At 30.8% G+C, this 24966-nt stretch overlaps 1 protein-coding gene across 4 annotated transcripts; it reads right to left on the bottom strand.

Moving 5' to 3' along the window:
- Positions 1-1668: 1668 nt before the first annotated feature.
- Positions 1669-7978, bottom strand: LOC126655776 (homeobox-leucine zipper protein HDG2). Of its 4 annotated transcripts, none has more exons than XM_050350075.2 (13): positions 7750-7978; positions 6965-7506; positions 6217-6452; positions 5990-6107; positions 5637-5825; positions 4959-5399; positions 4768-4869; positions 4381-4581; positions 4124-4298; positions 3644-3915; positions 3252-3347; positions 2783-3165; positions 1669-2042 (listed from the first exon to the last, which is right to left on the bottom strand). In XM_050350075.2, the coding sequence occupies exons 2-12, from the start codon at positions 7070-7072 to the stop codon at positions 2806-2808; spliced, it is 2298 nt and encodes a 765-aa protein (XP_050206032.1). In that variant the 5' UTR covers positions 7073-7506; positions 7750-7978; the 3' UTR covers positions 1669-2042; positions 2783-2805. The 4 variants fall into 4 exon arrangements, with proteins under 4 accessions (XP_050206032.1, XP_050206033.1, XP_050206034.1 ...); XM_050350076.2 differs by having other exon boundaries at positions 6217-6440; XM_050350077.2 differs by lacking the exon at positions 7750-7978 and having other exon boundaries at positions 6217-6471; positions 6965-7054.
- Positions 7979-24966: the final 16988 nt, after the last annotated feature.

The following is a 24966-nucleotide window of genomic DNA, read 5'->3' as shown; positions in this document are numbered from 1 at the left end:
TTAGGGTTTACTAAAGGTCATATTATTAGCTTGTTAACTAGATTAGCTGTTCATACTTAGGGATTATATGCCAGATGGAGTTGTTTGTATATAAACTTAGTTTGTGACAGAGTAGCAGATATCTTTTTGATCAACACTTCTTCTTTTTCTCTCTCAAATTCTCTCAAATTCAGATCTAATAGTTATCAATTTCAGTACTATTACTGTTATTTGCCATGGTAGAGGAGCTTCTAAAATCAGAACCGGCAGATGATAGGTCTAATCGATGATGAAAATTAGGGTGTTTCCTTTTCATGATTTGAGGTTAAAACGAAGGGCTCCTAATTTGAAAAACAAAGGACAAAAGAAGGGATCCTAATATGAAAAGCAAAGAATTAAAGAAGTTTTTGAAGGATAATAAACTCTCTGGGTCACTAAGGTTACCTTGAATTACAAAATAATCACTAAACTTTATTTTGTTACAAAACAGTCACTGAACTATACCTTTTGTTACAAAGGGGTGTCACTCATATAAAACGCAATATTTTTGCTTACGTGGCAAGCCAAAATTACAAAAAGGGACATAGTTCAGTGACCTTTTTGTAATAAAAAGTATAATTCAATGACCTTTTTGTAATTCATGAAAAGTTTAGTGTTCTTTTTGTAACAATATTAGCTTGAAAACGGTGCGTTTTATATGAGTGACACCCCTTTGTAACAAAAGGTATAGTTTAGTGACCATTTTGTAACAAAATGAAGTTTAGTGATCATTTTGTAATTTGAGGTAACCCTAGTGACCTAGGGAGTTTAATATCCAGTTTTTGAATGAACGGAAACTGGCATATGTTTAGGTTAAAAATTAATTTTAGTTCTTATATTTTGATTAAAAAATGTTAATCTAATGTCTAGTTGATGTGGCATGCCATATAAGATATGATGTGGAACTATAAGAAGATAATAAACAAAAACCGACCGTCACGTAGGATGAAAATTTGTCGGAATTCATCTAGAAATCTTGCGGTCGCCTTTTACACACTACGGTAAGTATTTTGTAACAAAATTGAAGTTTGATAAGTAAAGTGCAATTCGGGCAAGGTACGGTAATTAACTCACAAAATCAATTACCCTGGTTTACAATGATAAAAGTGGCGATCAGATTATTTAATAGGATGGAAAGAATATGAGTATACAATTTAGTCAATTACATTTTTTTTAAATGTAGGATACAATATCATTAATGCAATCTCCATACCAGGTATAGTACACTATTTAAAACTAAGAAATCAACAACAGGAATAAAGGCAAAACAATAAAATAAAGGCCTAATGATGAAAAAAAGTCAAAATTTTATGATTTGTTACAATTTAAATTAAATTTTTTTAATTTTTATAATAATAACCAAATTGATAGCCAAATTTACAATAAAACAATCCAAATTTGGCTATTATTATAATAAAAAGAATACAATTTGACTATTATTATAAAAATTAAAAAATTTAATTTAAATTGTAATAAGTTGTGAATGTTTAGTTTTTTTTCCCCCATTAAGCCTAAAATGAGTAGTAAAATAAATAAAGATAAGGCAATTACATTACAAAAGTAGTCTACATGAAAAGAGGAGCTAATGTTTTGATTAAGTGTGAGCTTTTTTGACCTACCGAGTGCTTCAAATTAAAACACACAACAAAATGAAGAAGGAAAAAACAAAGGACATAAATTGAATTAATAGTAGTTAAAATCAGAACAGATGCATGCACAAAACAAAAACAAAAACAAAAACAAACCCTAGCTCTACATTTCTAACTAGAGTGTTAAAAAGTAGGAGAAAAGGGGGATAGATAATACAATTTGTGTTTGAAGAAGTCAATACCCGAACCTCTAATACATCTCAACACTCAATCATCATGAAAAAAGCTTAGAATATAAGCAAAAACCATTAATGAAATGAGTGCAAAATGATCATCCGAGGTGCGCTCTTGACTCCTCTCTTACCATCTTCTCTCTATTTTGCCAAAATCTCCAAATGCATCTCTTCTTTTCTTTTCCTTCTTCAGTTAATATAACTGCATAGAAAAAGCAAAACTTAAATTTGTATTAAGTGTTACTAAAAGTTTAGTTTTTATTTTAGACTCGCTTTTTGATCTTATATGGTGATTGGTGAAACATATTATTATGGGAGATTCTTACCTAGACCCGACCATATTGTGCTCTATATCAATCGCTATCTAATGTAATGTCTTTCGTAACATCGTATCTTTAATCTTTTGAATATACTGTTTCAAATGTTTTGGTTTAAAGTAAAAATTGCCATACCACTTTGGTACCAGATTAATATTTTGTTGCGGCTAGTGTATAGTTTGGACTCTAACATTTTATTCCGTTTTCAACTTGAAGCTTAATGATTCTTTTATTCCCGTTTGAACCCTAACATTACAAAAAAAAATAGAATTGGATCATCTTTTAATAAATCTTTATTTTACCGTTATCCATGCTAAAGTTGAGAACATATGACGCTGATATAGGGTTCAATTTTGTATTAAGTTTCAAATAACAATAAATCATTCATATTCAAATTTAGTAAAATATCACAAGTATGCCACATCATCCACGTAAGCGGAGACAATTATAATAAAAAATATATTTTAAAGAGGGTTCAATTTGTCATTTTTAGTAATGTTAGGTACTAGTTTGAAATAAAAAATTTATTAAAGTCCAAGTTGAAAATTAAGTCAAATATGAGGATCTAAATTTGCAATTAGCCTTTTGCTGCCAATTCAACTTTGCAATGATTAGAAGTAGTTACCTATAGTTAAGATCAGGAGCAGCTCAAGCATTCTCGCACGATAATGCAGCTTTAATCCTCTCAACAGTACAAGCAATCAAATTGTTGACGGTAGCAACTGAGCCAAGAGAGAGTTTGGCTGTAGGAACTGAGTCAACCAGGATCTGAAATGCAACAGTCAGAAGAGATCCGCCGGGTGACACAGTTTCATCAGCATGTGCATTGGTTCCATCAGGAAGAATAGCGAATCCTGAAGGAAGAAGCGCTACGTAATCAGGATCGCCGCCATTAAGTACTACGTTCATCGCTACGATGTCAACGGGTGCGTAGATCACAAAAGAGGCCGTTGGATCAGTGCAACTCTCTTGTAATATCAGCATGTTGCTCTGGCTTGAATTCGCACTCTAAAATCGTTTAAATATGAATTTGTAGTCAGTGAACTTGTAGATTGAATTGTAACTGTGAATTTTTGATGCAAATTTGAACTTACATTTACTCGAAGAAGAGAGACACAGTTTCCTGTGTCCCTGCCATTAGCAATGTGAGCCATTTCTTGAACAACTCCACCATTTGATAGAATATCCCACTGCAAGAGTAAGTAAAGATACTATGTTAATTTTGACAATAAGTTCACAGGGTAAAGGCATTTAATTTTAAAATTATACACATTTTGTCGTACGTATAAAATTAATTGACTGAAAGGATTTTGTTAGACGTTTCGAAATTGAAAGATAACTCGGGTGAAAAAATTGCGATTATTGAACTATAGGCTATTTTATACATGGTTTCTGACATTCAATTTGTTACATTTAGATAACTGAACTTTCATTTTTACAAAAATGGAAGGTTAGTATGATGATGCAAGGCGGTTTAATAATGTACCTCATTTCGGGAGTTTTCATCACGAAGAAAATCGAAAACCCTTTTAGGAGGAACGGGAAGCCAGAAAGAAGTAGCAGCACTAAGTACAATGCCCGGTGGTCTGCCAGGATCATCGACGCTCTTTCTGGTCATAACTCGGACATCATCAGCTCCAGTTCCGGAGAGTGTAGTCCATGTATGTGCAGTTGAGGCACTCACACCAGCACAAAAGCTTATCACCATCCTCTCTGCCAGCTTCAACATACTCTTTCTACCTTCTTGATTTGTTATCACTGCAACATTAATAACTCAATTAACCTTCCAATTTTAATGATGTTTTTTTCAAAATCATATTTTTAATAACTTAATTGGTCAAAAAATAATAATGTAAACAAAAATTAAAAATCGGATATAAAAATTATATATATGAAAGTTTAGTTCCAATATGAAACATATAGCGAAATTTAGGTACCACTCGGGTATTTAAATAAAAAATATTACCACCAACTTCTCCGGTGGGAATGTTTGATGCCATGGCACTTGCAAGGCGTTCACATTGGCGATCTAAGGTGGCGACCCAGCGTTTTGCACCAAAAGCATGGCCGGAGCTGACAAGCTGCTTGTAAAGATTATGAACACCTCTATCATCAACTTCCACATTTTCCACCCATGTAACCTGCAGAATATACATCCAGTTTGTTACAAATTAATTAAGAGTTGTAGTAGTATCTTAATATGAACATATACTAATTAATTACCTTAGAGTATCCATTAGGCATTTCTTGTATTAAGCAACCAGATGGCCTTCTACGGCATCTTGCAGCCGGACTAGGCCGTAAATTGTCCAATGAAACATCGACAACTGCCCATGTTCCTTCTGCATGTTGTTTGCAGTACCTTACGTAGTAACTCTCTCTTGTCGGAACCAATGGCGTCGGTAGTTGAAATTCAGCCGTCATCTGTACCGCAATTGACAATACGTTATCATTCCTATTTTCTTGGTGACTCGGGTTAAATATTTTTGCGGTTATTGAATTATATATAATTTTTTGAAAATAGTTACAAATGTATGGTTTGTTATATTTTGATTATCGAACTTTGAATTACCAACGTAAGGAATAAAGAAACATGCATATTTTAATTACCACTTGCAAGGCTCCATTATAGTTCCCTGCTACTCCTGTTGATAGTACTTCCAATGTCATGGCTCTTGAGATTATGCCAGAAAATACAGTCGACCATTGGTTCTGAAAGCCGCATCATACGAGAAATAATTAGCCTTTGTAAATCATCAAATTGGTTAGAATAATAGGAAGATTCGTACGTACGTACGTACCACATCCATGAGATACTCCACAAGATTGATGTGATTCATAATAACAACAGCCGTTTCTCTCGAAGCCTCGCACTTAAAACCTGCAGGCTTCGGTCCGATTCCACGAGGAAATATCCTGATATATTCATCTTCATTTAGTACAAAATTTGTCCCCTCAAGACTGCTCATCCATAATGGTTCACCCATCTGAGCCATTCTAATGAGTTCCTCCATTGCTGCTACTGCTAGCTCGATTATCAACGGTTTATCAGCCTCACTAGGTCCGCTTATCGACCTTAGTAAGTCTCCGGCTCCGTACATCTCCCCTCCGATCCCTCCCTGCACTCCAAAATTTCCAACACCAAGCTCGAGAGGACGTGGAGCCATTGGAGCTGATAGGAGAGGATAGTTCACCACTGGCTTGCCTACATACTTTGCAGCAATCGCTGAAATTCGATCAATCTGTCAAATAGGAAAACAAACTAATAAGACATCACAAATTTGGAAGCAATATATTGGATTAGTTAGTAAGAATTTCCCATAGTTTCAATTTGATAGTGCAATTTCATTTCATACCAAAATTTTAATTTATATTGTAGGCTATAATATTTTTACCATGTTAATCAAATTAACGATACGGATTGAAGTTTCGGTACCAAATTAAAACTAGAAAAATGGATAAGGACAATTATGCTGTACCTCTTCTCTTAATCTGGCATTTTCAAGCCTCAAATGATGTTCATCAAACGACATTTCACCAATAGCAGTCGGGCCTCCACAGTTAGGACATGAAGCATTACTAAGAGCTTCTCTATACCTCATATTGTCAGCCCTAAGCTTTTCATTCTCAGTCCGAAGCTGTGTGTTTTCATGTCTCTCATGTTGAGTCTGTCATTCAAAAAAATAAATTTAGAAAAGACATTAAAAGTAAAAGTTCCGAAAAGGAAGGAGAAAAGATATAGTAACGGTCCATAGATGTAAGAAATTAAAATAAAGTCTATATTTGTAAAGTACAGATTAGAAGATTATGTAAATGAGAAATACGTTATTACCTTCATTTGTGTGCGTTTGTTTTGGAACCAAAATTTGACTTGCAATGGCTCTAAACCTAATTCACGGCTTAACTCTTTCCTTTGCTTATCATCCGGGTGTGGACACTCTTTGAAGAAACTATTACACATGAAAAATAAAATAAAAAAATTGATTTTACATTATATTTATATAAAAATGTTTGTTGGTTTTTCTATTAAGGTGATAAATAAATATGAAGATTAATTACGCTTCCATTTCTTGGATCTGATGCTGAGTATGGCGATGGTAACGCTTCTTTTTGTTGGGCCGTGGATCTTGTTCATCACCGGAGCCACCTTCATGGTTTTCGCTGCCGGATTTCGTGTTGGTACTTTCGAACTCTTCATCTCGGAGTCGAACCAAATCGCTTTCCGACGTGTTTTGAGTCATGTCGAGATGGTGAAGACCGGCTGCAGCCTCCATCATGTTTGGCTGGAACATTATCTACAGATCTTTAAGATTCCTGAAGCTAAACTTTTATTTTCAATTTAAACAAACATATAATAGAAAATTTTCACTCTTAAGTGCAAACTCTTTTGTTTTTTTCACGAGGAGAAGCTTTTAGATCTTGTTTTTGGAGAAAACCCTTGTTAAGAAACCATTAGAAAACGAAAATGAAAGCTATATTTTTTGTTTCTGCAAGTGTGAGTGTCTGTGCAAGTGTAGGGATAGAGCAAAAAAAAGAGTTTGACGCGGTTTTGTTTTCGCAAAATTCGAGAAGGATTTTGCTTCAAATGGCAAATTAGTCTGACTAATGACCTAATCGCCGACATAATACACCTTTTTAGCTTCCTAACTGTGGAAAAACAAGTAAAGATCTAACGTTAATGGGATTTTTTCGGTACAAAATGAAAAAGAGGTCAACAAATATGAAAAACCAAGTACATTAATCTAACAAATAACCAAAAAAATTTAAGATCAGAGACGCTAGAACATAGACAAATAGTAACACAGACCTGACCGAGAGTAAGCCCTGAAGATGATCCAAACCCACCGCCAACACTTCCATTACTTCCCATCATAGAAGGCATGTTTCTCGCCGGAATCATTACTCCGGCAGGCATATTTCGCGGTCTCAAACCCTAATTTGTAGCTGTTTAGACACAGCCTAGTGGGGTTTGGAGTTTGTTTCTGTTTATCTTTATATAGACAGAGAGAGTGAGTAGGGTTTGGATAGTTAGATTCTCTGGCAAGGGCTGACTTTGGTTTTGCTGTAAAAATGGGTCTCTCTCTCTATGTTTGTTCTTACGTACCAATGGAAGAGAAAGAGAAAAATAATACTAAGAGTTGACAAATTTTTATACCACCTTTGACAGAGAAAAATCTGGTTAAAAACCCCAAATGCAAATACTAAAAAACAAATGTTTTGTATATAAAATATGTATATATATTATATAGTTGTAACGCCCCAGCTAAGATCGCCAAGAATCCAACTTTGCCTTCACTGTCTCTCTTTTCTCCATTTACCTCTATCTATATAATCTATCTGCTTCAAGAACTGAAACCAACAAAAAAAAAACATAAACAAGGCAAGAAATTAGTACAAATGCTAAAATGATTCAGATGTAAAACTGGGTGGTTTTGAAAAACCACTCATGTGCCCTAAAAAGTACCTAAATTAGAGAAAAAAGTACTGTGAGACTCTAAAAAAGCCTAGCCATACAAAAACATAGAAAAAAAATGAAAAAAAGAGCAATATTCAGAAACATGTTCTTGGATCTGATGGTGATATGATGATTACCATGATAAACATATAGAGAAAAACGGAGTTCAAGGCAGCTTTGGCCAGAATTTGTATGGTAAGAAACCAAGATGAAACCAAGAAGAAACCGAGAAGAAACCAAGAAAAAACCAGAAAAAAAGGTTGAAGATGAAGAAGAAAGAGAGAAGTGAAGAAGAAGATGAGAGGGAGAGGAGTAAATGCAGAGATTATTGAGAGGGTGCAATAGCATTTAATGGTGGATAGGTCAGGAGAGGTGTAATTACTTATTGCTATCGAAATGAATGAGAGAGAATGAGAGAATTTATTAAAAGTTCCACAAAATAAATAAATTAAAAAAAAAAAACTATTTGGTGTGTTTAATTATCTGTAATTAATATTCACTCAGTATTATTGTCTCCACATATAATTAATTTCTTCTCTTTCGCTATTACTATAACCTTAAAATATTTATTCTTTAAATATACTTTAGTAAATACTGATCAATTTCTCAAAATATTTAATTTATTATATCTTCTGAGATTCTTGGCAAATAAGTATCTTTATTTTTCCCACGCAGAAAAATTTATTCTGCAACACGCCTTTTCCAACTGCCTATGAAGAAATATATAGTAGATGGAAGGATGTCTTTGATCTTGTTTTACTTTTATTATGTAATTATAAATATATATTTTGGTTTTGTATAACATGCACATTATAAATGGTGCATATACATAATTTAATTTTTTGGGAATATATTCTATATTTATCATTTCAATAGACAAAGAAATACTACTCCCTCTGTTCATTTTTAGTTGTCCATTTAGCCAATATTGCACATACCAAGATAGTGCTCATTTTATCTTAATTTATAAAGAGAACTACTAATATAGCCCTATTAGTTAATAAATGCTTTTTAAATAAAAATATGGAGTCATTTATTAGGGATGGGTAAATTTGGAAAATAATAGATAAAGTCACATTGAAATTCTAAATGGACAACTAATTAGAGACAAATATATTTTGCTAAATGGACAACTAAAAAAAACGGAGGGAGTAATTAATATAGAGAGAAATAATTAAGAAAAACATTCTTTGAAATAATATATTGTAAATTCTGTAACTCTATCCTATATGTATACTGAAAACATACTTTTAGTTTGTGTGTTTAATTAATTTAAGTTATTAACTCCATTTCATTTTTCAACATTTTTTGAAATGTTTTTATTTTTTGAGCAAATTACCTTAAGGCCCCTCATGTTTGTCATAATTCACAGTTTGCTACTTCTTGTTTGAAAATTAAACGGTTTGGTACCTCAGTTTTGATTTTTTAAATTATATTCTGTTAGTTCCGTTAATAATTTGATATTTACTTTCAAACGATTTGGTACCTCAGTTTCAATTATGTAAACGATTTGGTACCCCACATTTAATTATTTTAATTATTTGGTACCTCATTTTCAAACGATTTGGTACCTCACGTTTCATTCCGTTAACGATTTGGTACCTATATTTAACAGAAGAGTCTTATAATTTATAAAACAAAACTGAAGTACCAAATCGTTTGATTTTCAAATAAGGGATACCAAACTGTGAATTATGACAAACGTGAGGGCGTTAGAGTAATTTGCTCTTATTTTCTACATTGAAATAACTATAATATTTTTACGATTGCATACGAATTTATTAAATTAATGATGATTGCTAATTAGCATGAAGATTTGATTTGCATAGATTTATGATTTTATGTCACATTAATTAATTCATACAATTAAATTAGCTATAAAATATAATTATAGGGCCTTGATGAGCCTTAGTACTAATTAATTTAGCTAATACAGTAACAAAGAAAAGAAGGGAATATTACAAGAATAATCCCAATGTTGAGAGATTATAACAAATATAAACTTTTTTTTGGATAAATAATGATTAGATGAAAAAAATCAAATACTTATAATTTTATTTTATTTTTATTTTTTCTATATAAAAAAATAAAATCAAGTTTAAAAATAAAAACACTTAATATCTAATTTTTAAATTAGAAATAAAATTATACTACCAATATTTTTCTAAAAAACATTGCGTTTGATTTTGATTTTTTTATAATTATGATTTTTTTTTGTTAAAAATTATAAGTTGAGTTTTTAATTATATTTCTATTTTTTTACCCATTTGATCCCTATATTTTTTAGTTTAACCCATTTGACTCCATTTTTTACGAGTTAGGTGATGAGTCGAGTTATGTGGCAGCTCAGTCAGCATTTATTCGCCACATCAGCGCATTTGTGCCTTAGTCTTATTTTGAGAGGTTAAACAAGCAAAATTTACAAGTTGAGATGTTAGATATGTTAAACTGAAAGATGAGAGGTCAAATGAGTAAATGTGTATAAGTTTAGGAATTAAATAATATATTAAACTAATTTAGTTTGGTTTAATTTGATAATTTTATCTCTGAACCCAGTTCTTCCTCGTCTAATTCTGTTGTGGTGTTGTCACGATCCAAATTCTTGGACCGAGACCGGCACTAGAGAATGGAAGTGAGTGGTAGTTCCAAATTCTGTATTAAGCCTTAAAAATCCTTTACACTTATTTTCCATCACGTAAACACACGTGAGAGCACCATTAATAGAGGATTTATCTTTAACAGAAATCCTCATTCATTTCAGGCTGTTTATATAATAATAAAATTGGTGAAACACATACACATATTCACCCTCTTCACAAAAGTAAGACCCTAGGCTACTATGAATTTTAGAATCCGAACCTTCTTTATATATTCTTGATAAACCAGAATTTCGAAGAAGCCAACCTCACCCATCATTGCGTTTCTCTGGAATGAAAAAACTGTGGGAGCCAGTTTAAAACTAGTGAGTTTATATATATTATTAATAATAAACATTAAGTTTATAAAATTGATATCTCATTTGTAAGTACATATATATGTTAACCAAACACGGAACCGAATGAAACCTTAATCCTCGATTCATATATTTTCCATTTTCTATTATGGTCGAGGATACAGCCTCCAACCTTCGCTAGTTATTTCTGGATATGGATTAGCTTCTAACTGTCGCAATTGATTGGTCCTGACCATGAACATGATACCTTATTTAATGACCATCATTTACATTCCAATGAAGTCTAGGTCGCGAGTAATTTTTCTAGCTATCATCTTAGATTTTAACTTATCCATGTTTGGGTTATTGTGTTGTGATATCACGTAACCAACCGTCGCCTTAGAATTATGACTCATATCTTTTATTTTATTTGTATTTCTTAAATCTATTCCTAACTGGTACCGGTGCGCACACAGTGTTATTGCCGCCTAATAGGTAGCACATTTCATTGAATCCATCTCAGCGTTCAAAACATGTGTAACAATATACTTTTGTATAAAATATTTCATATATGAAACAAAATGTGCTTTACTAAAAAAAAGTAATAACATGAATTCAGAGTGACCACTTAATCCTGACGTCTTATCTTTAAACTATGATCATGGTGCTCGTCATATCTAATACTATATCATATGTCACTATCTTAACAAGTTTGGATAATGGTCTAACTTTATGATTGATTCTAAAACCAGACCAAACACGTTATCACGTAGTACTTATACACTTTTACCTTTTTTCATGTATCATTAACCGATTATCGATTCTAAATCCATTTTCAAAAACTCTTTATCTCGAATCATTTCAAATCTCTTTTTATATCTTTGTCTTCTGAATTCAAAAATCCAGGCTTAATGTTTTAATCAACCTTTTCTCATTTTTTAAACTGAATTCAGTAACTCAAGGTCTGACGTAAAATTTTATATCATAATCCATTGGCCGAGGTCGCACCTTCCAAACCCGGTTAATGATATTTCATATATCGTAATCGATTAAAAATTCTTTGAAAACATGTTTTGTAAACGTTAATAAAAATGACATTTTAAAACAATTGGGAGCCTAATTGATAATTCCAATTTAACGTTAAACCTTTGTAAGTTTAACAGCACATCTTCGTGTTATTATCTAACATCTAAGCCCATAAAGATCATTAGGGAAGCTTACATGTCATTTTGTAACATTAGTTTCACATTACGTAAATTTTGTTTAAATATCGTTGTCGACGCAAAAAATCGTCGGATCATACGAATTTTACGATTCCTCTGATTTAACTTCATATGTTCATTTAACACTCAATGCACATTTTATTCCATCGATATATTCAGTTTTACTCATACCGATAAATCCCGTTTCATCGAATGGCAAATTGTTCACGTTTTTGTCAAAATAGTCGATTTAGCGGAAGATTGAGATTTATGCGACTTCGACATTACTTATTGAACTCAGCCAATTAGCATTGTTATTTTCATCAGTTTAATTAATCCAAACAGTCATTCCTATCACAATCGACATATCGGCATAAAAACTCAAAGCTAGGGTTTTCGGCCCTCACATTTAAATTGAACAAATGATCAGTTCACCCCCTCAACTTGGCACGAAATATCAAAAAAGTCATTTTGAAGACTTTTGGATCAAAATAACCCGCAACTTGTGTTTTTGTATCAAAAACACCCAAAGAGAGTGGGATAACATCCCCCTAAACTATATAAAACCGGGTCAATTTACCCCTCAATTTTCACCGGAAACCGCTCCATTCCACCGCCGACCGTCGCAAACTCCTGCCGGAATTTTTTTTTTCCACCGGAATTTTTTTATATTCTAATTGAAATCCTAGTTGAAATTTTGATTAAACTAATTAAATCTAATTAACTAACCTAATTAAACATAAATCCAACCTAATTAAATCAAAACTCACCATCTGCTCCATTGATTAACAAATTCAAATTCTCACAAAATCCCTCATTAACAAATTTAAATTCTCAAAAAATCCCTCATTAACAAATTCCTTTCTAAATTCATTAACAAATTTAACATCTCACTAAACATCTCACTAAATCTCTCACAATCCAACCACAAAATGTAGAGAAGCAAACCATCGGCACCAAATTTGTTTCCACCGCCGGCACCCATTCATTTCCACCATCCCTGCCGGTCTGTTGTTGCAAGAATTGTTCTTGTCCCCCACCATTCATATTTCATTATTGTTGTAACCTATCAAAACCGGAGCTCCAACGGAAAATTCAAACCCAAATTGAAATCCGTAAAGAATTTAATGATAAACAAATATGTTTGTTCATATGTTACTCTGAGAACAGATGACAAAGGATTTGAGTGCAGGGGACGTTGCCGGCGGAGAAATGAAAGAAGAAAGGGAAAAATGGAACGGCGGAAACTGAAGCAACGACGGAGAAGTAGAAGCAACGGCGAAGAACCAGACGAAGAAGCAACATCAGCAACGTAAGAGAAATCGACAAAGGCGGGGCTGGAGTTAAAGGGTGGTGGTGGCAAGGATAGGGATGACGGCTGGTTAGTTTTAGGTTTTGAATTTTTTAGGACTTAGGGTTAGAATTGGGAAAGGGGCAATAATAGTCCCTAAAATGTTAATTGAAAACAAAATTAATTTTTAATTTTTCAGAATTATAATTTATTATTGAAATTTGAAAATAATTAGGTATCAATTTGAAAAATAAATAAAATGTTAAGGGTTCTTTTAATTTTTTTACCATTTTGTAAGTGGAGAGTGTAACACACTTGAGGAGTGGGACTGGATAAGTGCTAAGAAAGGGCCTTTTTGATGCTAAAGTGCTAAGTTGCGGGTCTGTTTGACCCAAAAACCTCCAAAATGACTTTTTTGATATTTCGTGCCAAGTTAAGGGGGTGAATTGATCCTTTGTTCCATTTAAATTCATCAATCTGGCAATTCTAATTCAAACATCTTACCTTAGCAACGTTAACGACATACTCTAGCACGACTAGTCCATAAAAATTTAAAGAAAACGTCAAGAACCTCAACGTTAGATCGTTTACTTCGCATGTTTTGAAAACTGTTCGCCGATTCGTACTCTAAATATGTACTTTTTAGTTTTGTGTGAATCAGAATGATGTTTTAAGGTATTTTGGCAGTAAATAATGTTTAAGGGGCTGTCCTAGGATTTAATGGTAAGAAGAGATGAATAAAAGAGCATGCGCTCATGTTTGCAAGTCTAATGGTTAATTTATACGCCATTAAGGCAACTGCATCTTTTTAATTTTGTTTGGTTTTTTGTATCTATAACTTTATCCAATCCTAATTTCGAGTACTATTTGAATACATATTTTTTATATACGCTTATTTCTTTCTATATCTCCAATATGTAAATTTTTATTCCGAGATTAATTGTTGTTTCCACCTTCAGTTTTCCACATTTCATCCTTATTTTAATATAGAACTAATGAGAATTAATCTCAACTAAAGACTAATTTAAATTACAGATTATAATCCAATACTTTATTTTAATTTCTCATTTATCATATATAACTTTTCATGTAATCCACCTTCAAACATTAATTCAATCATCACTTAGGGCATACACAGTGCATTCTAATATCAAAAAACGACACGTATCTTGTGGAACTTTAGACGATATGTGCTTCACACGTCGAATTCTTATATCATGTCTGTAGGGGGAATTATAGGTGCTCATTGAAGTTTTGCTACTATTAGAGTGATCCATTCCAAACTTCTGTGTTTTCACCCGTGAACAGACCATTCGTGTCCGCGAACTATCTCTAAAGTTTACTGTCAAAACAGAGGCTGGTTTATGAGGGCAAAGGGTGGTTCATGCCAGTGAATTATGGCCAAAAAGCATTTTGAGTTTTTTTTCAAAAACGTATGCATATCAAGCTTGATTTCAACAAAATAGCACATTATCAATTAAAATGATCAACATTTAATAATAGTTCATCAAATTGAATTAGCAAACATAAAGTCCAAACATGAAATCACATCAAAAAGGTAATGAAAATCACTTAATCATATGAATTTGAGTCATAACACATAACATGTAAAAACTTAATTCAAAGAGATCAAATCGAGCATAAGAGCCCCTCTTATGATAAAATTCATGCAATCTTCATTGACAGGTTTGGTAAAAATATTAGCAAATTGGTTAGTTCTGTAGATGAATTCAACTACAACGTCACCATTTTACACATTGTCACGAATAAAGTTATGACATATACTTCTTTGTTTTCTCCTAAAGTGTTGAATAGAATTCTTGGAAAGGTTGATTACACTAGTATTGTCATATTTGATGGGAATCTTGGCTAGTGCAAGACCATAGTCATTTAGTTGTTGCTTGATTCAAAGGATTTAAGCACAATAAAAAGCTGGTGCTATATAGTCGGCCTCCACGGTTGATAAAACTACCAATACTTGTATTTTTTACTACTCCAAGAGAGCCGATTTCTCCCTAAAAATTGGCAATGTACCTGATGTACTCTTTCGACCCAAAAGACAACTGGCATAGTCTGCGTCAAAATAAGCAAGTAACCTTAGATCAACATATTTATGTACCATAAACTTAAGTGCAACATGCACACTCACAAATATGTTTAACGACATGTAAATGAGATTTCTTAGGACATATGCTTGAAAACGAACACATAAGCAAATACTAACATGATATCGGGTCTACTTGTGGTAAGATAAAAGAGTGATCCAATGATACCTTTATACATTGTAATATTAATCCATTTATCTGATTCATACTTGTCCAATTTTATTGTGATGATTATCATAGTTTTTATAATATTGGAGTTATCCATTTAAATTTTCTCGTGGTCCATTTTTTTATGAAAATACATATTCTAAAAAATATCAAAAAAAATTCATTTTTTTAATAAAAGTACACATTAAATAGTATTGTTTTATTTAGGCCTATTCATCTAAAAATGTCAAACATTTGCGACCTCTGTCAGTTATAGCAAAAAAATTTCAACTCGTCAGATTTAGCCATTTTGGCACTTTTTTTTAGCCTTTTTGAATCGAACCAGTTTTTTTGACATTATGTCGTCCACGTCACTGCCATCTAAACACTTGGTTGACATTGCAGCTGACATGTTAAGGTTTGTATTTATAAGATTTGGCTATAATTGACACAAAAGACATAGATTTAGTATTTCTAGTAGGCTTGATTTTAATATCAAACAAATTTTTATATTCACTAATTTGTAAAATTCATTTATATTTGAAAATAATTAATATTTTTTATTTAATTAATTATAATTAAGTTGAAATTTTACTAAACTTAATCAAATTTAATAAATTTATTTTATAATATATTTGATGGATATATTATTCATTTAAATTTTATTAAGATTTGCTTTGATTATTTGGATTACTTGGTCCACTGTTAGGTTTTTAGTAGCACTTTATATTCTGTCAAAACTTCTAATTTGGATATTAGACGGTAAATTTAGTTTTTAACTTTTATGTTGTATATAATCTGATGATGACATGTGTTTTTTTCTTAATAATTTGGAGAGGGGGAGCGTTTGTGGGGGGAATTGAATCCACGATTTAGCAGTTTGCTGTTTAGCGCTTATATCATTTGAGTTACAGCTCATTGGTTGATGAGATGTGTTTTCATTTAACCTTTATGTTTGATTTTTACTGACTTCTTATACTTTACACTAATTAAGAATTTGATATACCACCTAGCCCGGATATGGGTATGTATTATTAAGGTAATAACCAAATGAAATGGAACAAACCACACTAAACCAACATTCTAATTAGATTCACATTTTGGTTAATCAATTCTGTTATGGTCAATATTTTTGAAATTATATATTAATACGCATTAGTTTTTTGTATGAAATTTTTAAATTAATCGAACTGGACAACTATAAGGTTATATGCTTATTAAATTATAATCTTTCACATATGTAGCGATCTAATTTGATTTTTAGAAATATATTATACCCTGCCAAAAATTACAAAAATTGAGATGTATGATAAAACGTTTTAAATAATGGAATTAAATCACTATAAACATGAAATATTATAATTTAATATGAAAATAACCATATATATGATATCAATTTTGTATTATTTTCAAATTAAAGTCATTTAGTAATTTTTGACAGATGATACAAAAAAACCTCGATTTTTTCTCGAAAATACAGATCAGCCCTTTTATTTTTTTAGGCACAATTAAGCTCTCGTGTTTTTAAATTGAACAATTAAATTCTTGTTGTTTTAAAATCGAATAAATAAATCCTTTTACTTTACATTTGGGACACTAACCCCCTCCAATTTTTGGTAAAGATTTTAAACATTAAAATTATTTTTGAACTTTTTTTTCTATATGATTATGAGAGACATGTCAGCCATTAACGAGTGTTTCTAATAGTGTTGGACGAAAGAGGTTATTTTTTTTTTGGTAAATGATAAATATATTAGCACTTCCACAAATTAGTGGAAGGCAAAGAACCAAAAAGGATCAAGATGTTAAGAAAGATTACAGAAGAAATCAAAGCAACGAAAAACATCGTTTCCGAAATATGGAAAATCATGATGCAGAAATTTAAAGAACTCCACAGCTTTGTATACGGTCAAAAAAACCAAAGCATGAACATCTGCCTCCTCATTCTGAAAAACCCGTTTATTTCTCACTTTCCAAAGATTCCAAGTACCAAAAAACCAAAAGAACTTCCAAAGATCTCGAAACTTTCCCGTCGATATTGAAACCCATTGAATGAAGAAATCTTCAATAGACTCCGGCGAAACCCAATGAACATCACATTTCTTGAGAATTATAGACCAAAATTGCCAAGCGAAATAGACCAAAATTGTTCTATTTGAAAATAAAAAGGGCTAAATTATACCAAAAAATAAAATAAAATAGCTGATATGTACTTTTATGAAGTCTATGAGGGTTTTTTATACCTTCTGCCATAATTTTTATAGGACTCAAATATCATTTTCTCTAATAAACTCGCAATTGTCGTCTTTTTCAGATAAAGGCAAATCCTAACATGAGTTTGTCTTCCTAAGAAGAAGACAAACATAGATATGAGTTCTCCTTCCTCTTAAAAAGACGAGCCCGGTGCATACTTTTGGAGAACGAACAACTGAGTGTCAGGCGGCGGCAATATTAGAGGATCGGCAGCTGAAATTTGGAAAATATTAATTTCAGGACGGATTTGATGGTTTTTGATTATTTTTTTTGATAAAATTTAAATTAAATATATATCCATCAAATATAGTATAAAATAAATTTATTGGATTTAATTAGATTTAGTAAAATTTTAAACTAATTTTAATTAGAGTTAAATAGAAAATATTAATTATTTTCAAATATATATGAATTTTATAAATAGTATAATCAATTAACTAATTGTTGAATTTAAAAATTTATTTGAGTTTAAAATTAGGTCTATTCACCTAGAAATAACAAACATGTCTCTAGTGTCATTTTAGTCAAACTTATAAATTCATATTAACTGCTATGTCAACTAAGTGCTTAGTTGGCAGTAATGTGGACGACAAGGTGACAAAAAGCTAGTTTGATTCAAAAAAGGCTATAAAAGAAACGGAATATGCCCAAAACTGTTAAATAAAGTGAGTTGAAAAGATTTGACTATAACTGACACAAGTCGTAAGCGTTTGGTATTTCTATGTGAATAGGCCTTTAATTTATAGAATTATTGTTGAATACTAATTTTTATATGTTTTTTAGATTTTAAAAAATTAATAAATTTTAATTATATTTTTGTTAAGTAAGGACTACCACAAGGAGTGGAGGAAATGTTTTCATAATTAAAATAAATAATTTAACTAATTTATAATTAGTGTTGAAAAAGTAAATTATTTATTTTTAGTCCTTAAAAGGAAAATTTTGTATATTAATGAGCTTTAAATATTTGATATTCGCATTTATGTAATCCCGTATTCTTTTATATGCATTAAAGTGGGTATTAAATTTTCAGAATCACTAAACTCTCACATTATTTTATTGACAAAATACTTTACCTACACACGACTATAACTCGTTTGCCAAATATAGTATAATTTTTAATGTTTATTAGTATGTTTTTTAATTATTTTTAATTTTGGAAAAATATATCAAAAACTCATCTACATATGACATTGCAAGATATTATATATGAACGCGTGCAAAACTTATTTTATTTGACATATACAAAATCAATGCCTATTAACTTTAAATTAGGTATGTATATATATGGCAACGTTATAAAAATTAATAATCCAAACTGATAAAATTTGAAGGTCATAACATGTATGACAAATGAGTTATAATTGTTGGGATAAATTATATTTGTAAATTATGTAGTTTTATTTTAATCATGATTTTTAACAGGTGACATTTAAAGGCGTGACCTTTTAATTGTTTTCAAATTCATCATTTCAATATATTTTTGTTGACTAAGTTCTTCACTAGACCATTAATTAAAGACCCAAATTATAAATCGACACCAAATTTTATCATCTTTCGTAGAGTATGTAAGATTATGAATTTTTAGTCATAAAAAATATACCGAATTTTACTTTGTGGATAAATTTGAAACAAAATAAAAGGTCCTGTATATAAATGTCAACTTTTAAAAATCGTGATTAAAATAAAACTACGTGTAAAGGTCGTGATTTTTTATATAATTAACCTTTATGATAATATTAATTTTTGCATATCCAAAGATACAAAAAATATATTGATTTTCGCTTATAGAATTACCTATAATCGTCATACATAAGAATATCTTAGTATTATCTCAAGGATAATTTTTATATATTTTATGTTAATATTGAATTTATAGAATAAATATTATGAATCAAAGAAATAATGCTTAAGCATTTTATGTTATTTTATTTGCAGTATCCATGCACATTTCTCTTCAGCATACTTCATCTTTTTCAATATTTAATGGTTTGAACTTCTTCGATTGGTGCGTACAAGTTTAATTTCACTTAGGTATTCTGACCTTAATTTGACACTTGAAACTGAAAAATCTACGACTATTACTGATAAAAATAGCAATGAAGAAAAAACTAATCTATAAAATTTGGGAAAGATCAAAAAATTAAGTTTAATGTTTATGCGAATAACTGTTGCACATAATTTAAAGAGTACAATTCCTTAAATTGATAGTGTTAAAAAATTTGAAAAGTTTATTGAGGAATGTTCTCAAACAGCTTATAAGTCACTTGCTTACACATTGATGGATAATTTGACCAACATAAAATATGATTGTTTATGTATCATGTATGAGCATGTTCTTGAAATGACTACTTTAGCAAAAAAAGTCAAAGACCTTATGATGCATTTGTATGAGTACATTTTAGTGTTATTGATACTGAACCCTGGCCCTTTAAACAAAATAGTTCATTCAAAATGAACTATAACACCTTAAAGGATAAGTGGAATGTAAATGAATTGAGCTGTTTGCTTGTTCAAAAGGAGACAAAATTAAAAAATCAAAGACCTCATTCAGTTCAGCTCTTAAGTAATCAAGAAGTTAGAAAGAGTTATAAAAAGAAAGGTGGAAAGAGCAAGAAGAAAGGCTTACATAACCTAAATGAATCTTCTAAGGTTGCTCACAAGAAGAAACATGGGAGTCTAAATATCACTTAGATGATAAAATTGTGCACTTAAACAAGGATTTCTTGAATCTTAAATCTTGTTTCGAAAAAAAAAGTAAGCATTATGCTTTAGTTTGTGAATCAAATCTTATTGAAGTTCCGCATAATATTTGGTGGATTGATTCTAGTTCACTACCCCTCTTTCTAATACTATGAAGGGGTTTCGTTTGAGAAAAATTATAACGCTAAATGATAATTTTGTCTTCATAGGCAATCGAAAGAAAACTTCTATTGAAAGAATCAACATTCATCGTTTAATTTTAATTACATGACATTAGTTGGATTTATTCAAACTCTTTATGTATCCATATTTTTCCGTAATTGAATTTCTTTATCGAAACTTGATGTAATAGGATTATATTAAGTTTGGTTATAGATCTTTAACTTTATTTAAAAATAATAATATTTTTAGTTATGGATTGTTATGTGACGGTCTGTAGTTTAAACTTGATAATAATTTTGTTGAGACATTAATGACTTTGCATGACATTGTTGGTACTAAACGTAGTTTAGCTAATAAAAGTTCTGCTTACTTGTGGCATAAATGTTTGGGTCATACATTCAAATAAAGGATACAAAGATTAGTAAGGAATAAAATACTCCAAGTTTGGACTCTACTAGTCGATCTTGAAGTGTGTATTGATTGTATTAAAGAATAACAAACAAAACATACTAAGAAATGACCCGTGAGAAGCACAAAGTTTCTTGAAATTGTGCATAGTGATATTTGTGGTCCTTAAGATGCTCCAACATTTGATGGGAATTTTTTTTTATTACCTTCATCGATGATTCTCTCGTTATGGTCATATTTATATATTGCATGAAAAATCTCAATCAATCAAGTAACTTGAAATTTATATTAAAGAGGTTAAAAGACAATTTGATAAAAAGATAAAAATCATTAGGTTATATACAAATGGTTAATATTATAAAAAAAAATGATGAATATGGACAATATCTAAGTCCATTTGCCAAATTTCTTGAGAGACATGGTATTTGTGCTCAATACACATAACCAAGAACACCTCAATTAAATGGTATTGTAGAAAAGTATAATCATACTTCAATGGAAATAGAGTATTCTCCTTTACCTTTGTCATTGTGGATGTATGCATTAAGAATTGCTATGTATATGCTAAATAGGATTTCTAGTAAAACAGTTCGAAATACACCTTTTGAACTATGGTCAAGAACAAAACCTAATTTAAGGCACTTACATGTTTGGGGTTGGCCAGCAGAAGTAAAATTTTGCAATCCATATATAAATAAATTGGATCTAAAAATAACCAGTGGTTATATTATTGGTTATCTAAAAATATCTAAAGGATGCATAATTTATTGTCCTAATCATAGTATATGAATTGTTGAATCTGCAAAAGCAAGGTTCATTGAAAATGATGATATTAGTGGGAGCAAAAGAATACATGATGTTAGTACTCAAGAAGTTGGGGTGGAAGTTCATATACCCAAAACTTGCATAATTGTTGTCTTTATTATTATTGCTCATCCCAATAACGTCCAATAACATAAATGATGAAATGCTTCATGTTAAAAATGTCAATAATGCTACAATAGTAAATGAACAATAAAAAGTTGCAGTAAAACGGTCACAAAGAGAAAAGTGATTTGTTATTTCTGATGACTATGTCGTTTATCTACAAGAGTCAAAAATAGACTTAAAAAATAATAATGATCTAGTTTTACTTTAAAATCCATGAATTGTGATGATTCAAATAAATAGAATCAATGATATGGAAGAAGAAGTAAAATCAATAAATCAAAATCAAGTTAGGGATATTGTTGAGTCGTTTGAAGGATGAATAAATATTTGATGCAAATGGGGTTTCAAAACCAAAAACGATTTAAAAGGCAATATCGAAAGACATAAAGCGAGACTTGTTACCAAAGGTTTTACTTAGAAAAGAGACATTAATTTTAAAGAGACTTTTTCACTTATAATAATTACGGCTCTAATGGCTCATTATGCATGATTTTGTCAAGACCCAAAATCTCGAATCGATACTGCGTTAGGGAATAGAAGTGCTAGCTCCAAAACTCGTAGCAAACCTTTTTATGCCAAAACACTCTGCAATGCTATAATATCCCTAAAATACTCACACATGATATAAGGTATACAAAATACTAAAAAAGTACGGTGAAACATTACAAAAGCATGCGGAAAACAACTCAATACATAGGAGTATTTTACTCTTAACAGGAATCCAGCGCGACGTGAAGGTCATTGGCGTGACGCACCAGACATGATTTTGCTCCAAAACTGCTCCGATGCTTCACGACTCCTCACACATGTCCAATATTTCTCCATTAAGCTCAAACTTCATCATTTTCCATGCAAATACTTGAAATACTTGGACACGACAATAAGAACCAAAACGAGTTCGATTTCAATGATAAAAACACAATAAATACACCAATTAGCCCTCGGAAATAGGAGTATTTCTACTCCTATCATGGCATAACAATAAAAGAATTAGGAATCCTAATTTCTTCAACTGTTGGAATTTACAAAAATAAAAATATAGTAGACTCGTTAGTTATATATACAAAGATCATAAAATTAACATCAAATCAAAAAATAAGTTTAAATTTACCATTTAATTTGTTGCCATCAAATTCAGATATTATGCAGGAGGGAGTTTTATTATATGTAATCTGAAACTTCCATCACTTGATTTCTCAAACAAAAAAAAGATGAACACACATGTATATATTTGTAATAAATCCAACATGCAAAACATCAAATACATAACCTGATAAGTAACAACCCAAATTAGTAAAATTACCTTTCTTTCAATTTAAGTTATCAAAGATGAAAGATCCATAGTCAGGTCTCAAATGAAAGTATCAAACACAATAAATCCTTTTGGAAGGTGCATAATAGAAGAACCATACATAAAACCAGAGTAAAAACTAAATGAAAAACTTACCAGTGTGTATTTTCTACTGATTACTAACAGATCGTTAATAATAAGTAAATAGAAGGCATTTTAATCCATAAAATGAAAGCTTTTGAGATGAAAGACACAAGAGGAACGTAAATGATTAACCTGTATTATAAACTTCAAGAGATCGACAGTAGAAGAGGAGGATCCATCGATTTGGGCGAGATTAGGATTTGAATGCTGCTGTGTGCATGATAATTGTGGAAGAGAAAGACAGAAGAAGAACAATGAGTTTGAGAGAGAGAGATGACAGTTTCATAGAGAAATGAGTAAGAGAGAGAGAGAGAGAGAGACAGGCAGCCGAGTGTGTGTGAATGTAGAAAATTAGGTTTCAGTTTTTTAAAATAACTATTTATACCCTATACAAAACACACCGTTTTTTCTAAGGGTTTCTCACGCGTGACATGGCTCTAGAAGCTTTTCAGGTATGTGAAAACCTTTATACAAAACGACTTCGTTTTGTATATCAGTTTTTCGGTTAAATCAGTGGTCAACATATACTGAAACCAAACCATTTATCAAACACCGATATTTTTTTTAACCACAGACCAAATTGCGCCGTTTTGACCAATATTACCGAATCGAATAATAAATATCGGTTTGGTTCGATTCGATCCGATCAATTTGGTTTTTGCATAGCGCTAGCCTTCATAATCAGTCACAAGTTCAAAAAATAGTGATGATATTATTTTATTCATTGTAATTTTCATCACAATAACATTAATATATAATAAATCTTACTACTTGATTGTAATCCATCATAAATATTCGTTTTAATTTGACTATTTTTAGTGTTTTTGATAGTTGATAATTGGGTTTGGTTGTTGTTTGAATTTTAGGGAAAAATTTATATATTTTTATCGGATGACGACTCTTTATCAGTTATGTTAATTTTTTTTAGTTAATTACAGTCTCACATAAATTTAGGTAGCAATATCACGGTCGCTAAAGCCCCACCTTACATTAATAAGTGAAAATTAGATAAGTAAAAAAATTTAATAAATTGATGGATAATTCTCTTAATTTAACTGTTGAATGTACTACTATTAATGTTAAGCCAATCATGAAGAAATATATCACCAAGTTTTTTAAAATGAATTTAATGAACACTACTACAACATTAATAGATCTCTGAAACATTAATACATTGATCTCTAATAACATTTGTAGATCTTAATACTAAAACTAATTATATATGTCAGTCCAATTCAGAGTAAATTATAGAGAAGGAAACAATTACTATGAAGTACTATGTATTAATCAATTTTCATGAGGACTTTATTATAAATTAAAATGCATTTATTAGATAAGGAAAGGGTGCAGGTACACATGAATTTATTAAAACTACTGGACTGTCACTTTGTAAAATGACAGCACCAATAAAAAGTGTTATATTTGGTAGAATATTTTGGTGATGGTGTAATATTATTAGAACAAAGGGTCAACGCGCCCCCTGAATTTTTGACACGGAATCATCTAACTCAGTTTATATTTTTTTAACCAACCAACCCCAAAACTCTTCATTTTTGGGTCTATAATATATATTTTTATTTCAAAAAATAAATTTAGAATAATTATATAGCAATTATTAGGAAAATATTTAATTATTTTTTCATCAATAATCTCCGATTTGTATTTTACGCGTTTTAAAAATACAATTATGGGATTATTTGACTCAAAAATGAAGAATTTTGAGATTAATTGGTAAAAAAAATATTAAATGACCCCGTCCATAAATTTAGGGAGCGCGTTGAACCTT

This window comes from Mercurialis annua, linkage group LG7, assembly GCF_937616625.2.
Source record: "Mercurialis annua linkage group LG7, ddMerAnnu1.2, whole genome shotgun sequence".
In the NCBI taxonomy this organism is placed as follows: Eukaryota; Viridiplantae; Streptophyta; class Magnoliopsida; order Malpighiales; family Euphorbiaceae; genus Mercurialis; species Mercurialis annua.
This window is presented reverse-complemented; position numbering and strand designations above follow the sequence as displayed.

Coding starts and splice junctions, on each gene's coding strand:
- LOC126655776 (XM_050350075.2), bottom strand. CDS start 7,072: ATGCCTGCCGGAGTAATGATTCCGGCGAGAAACATGCCTTCTATGATG. Junction 5,400..5,636: donor ATGCCAGATTAAGAGAAGAG/GTACAGCATAAT, acceptor CCTATTTGACAG/ATTGATCGAATTTCAGCGAT. Junction 3,348..3,643: donor ATGAAAACTCCCGAAATGAG/GTACATTATTAA, acceptor TTACTCTTGCAG/TGGGATATTCTATCAAATGG.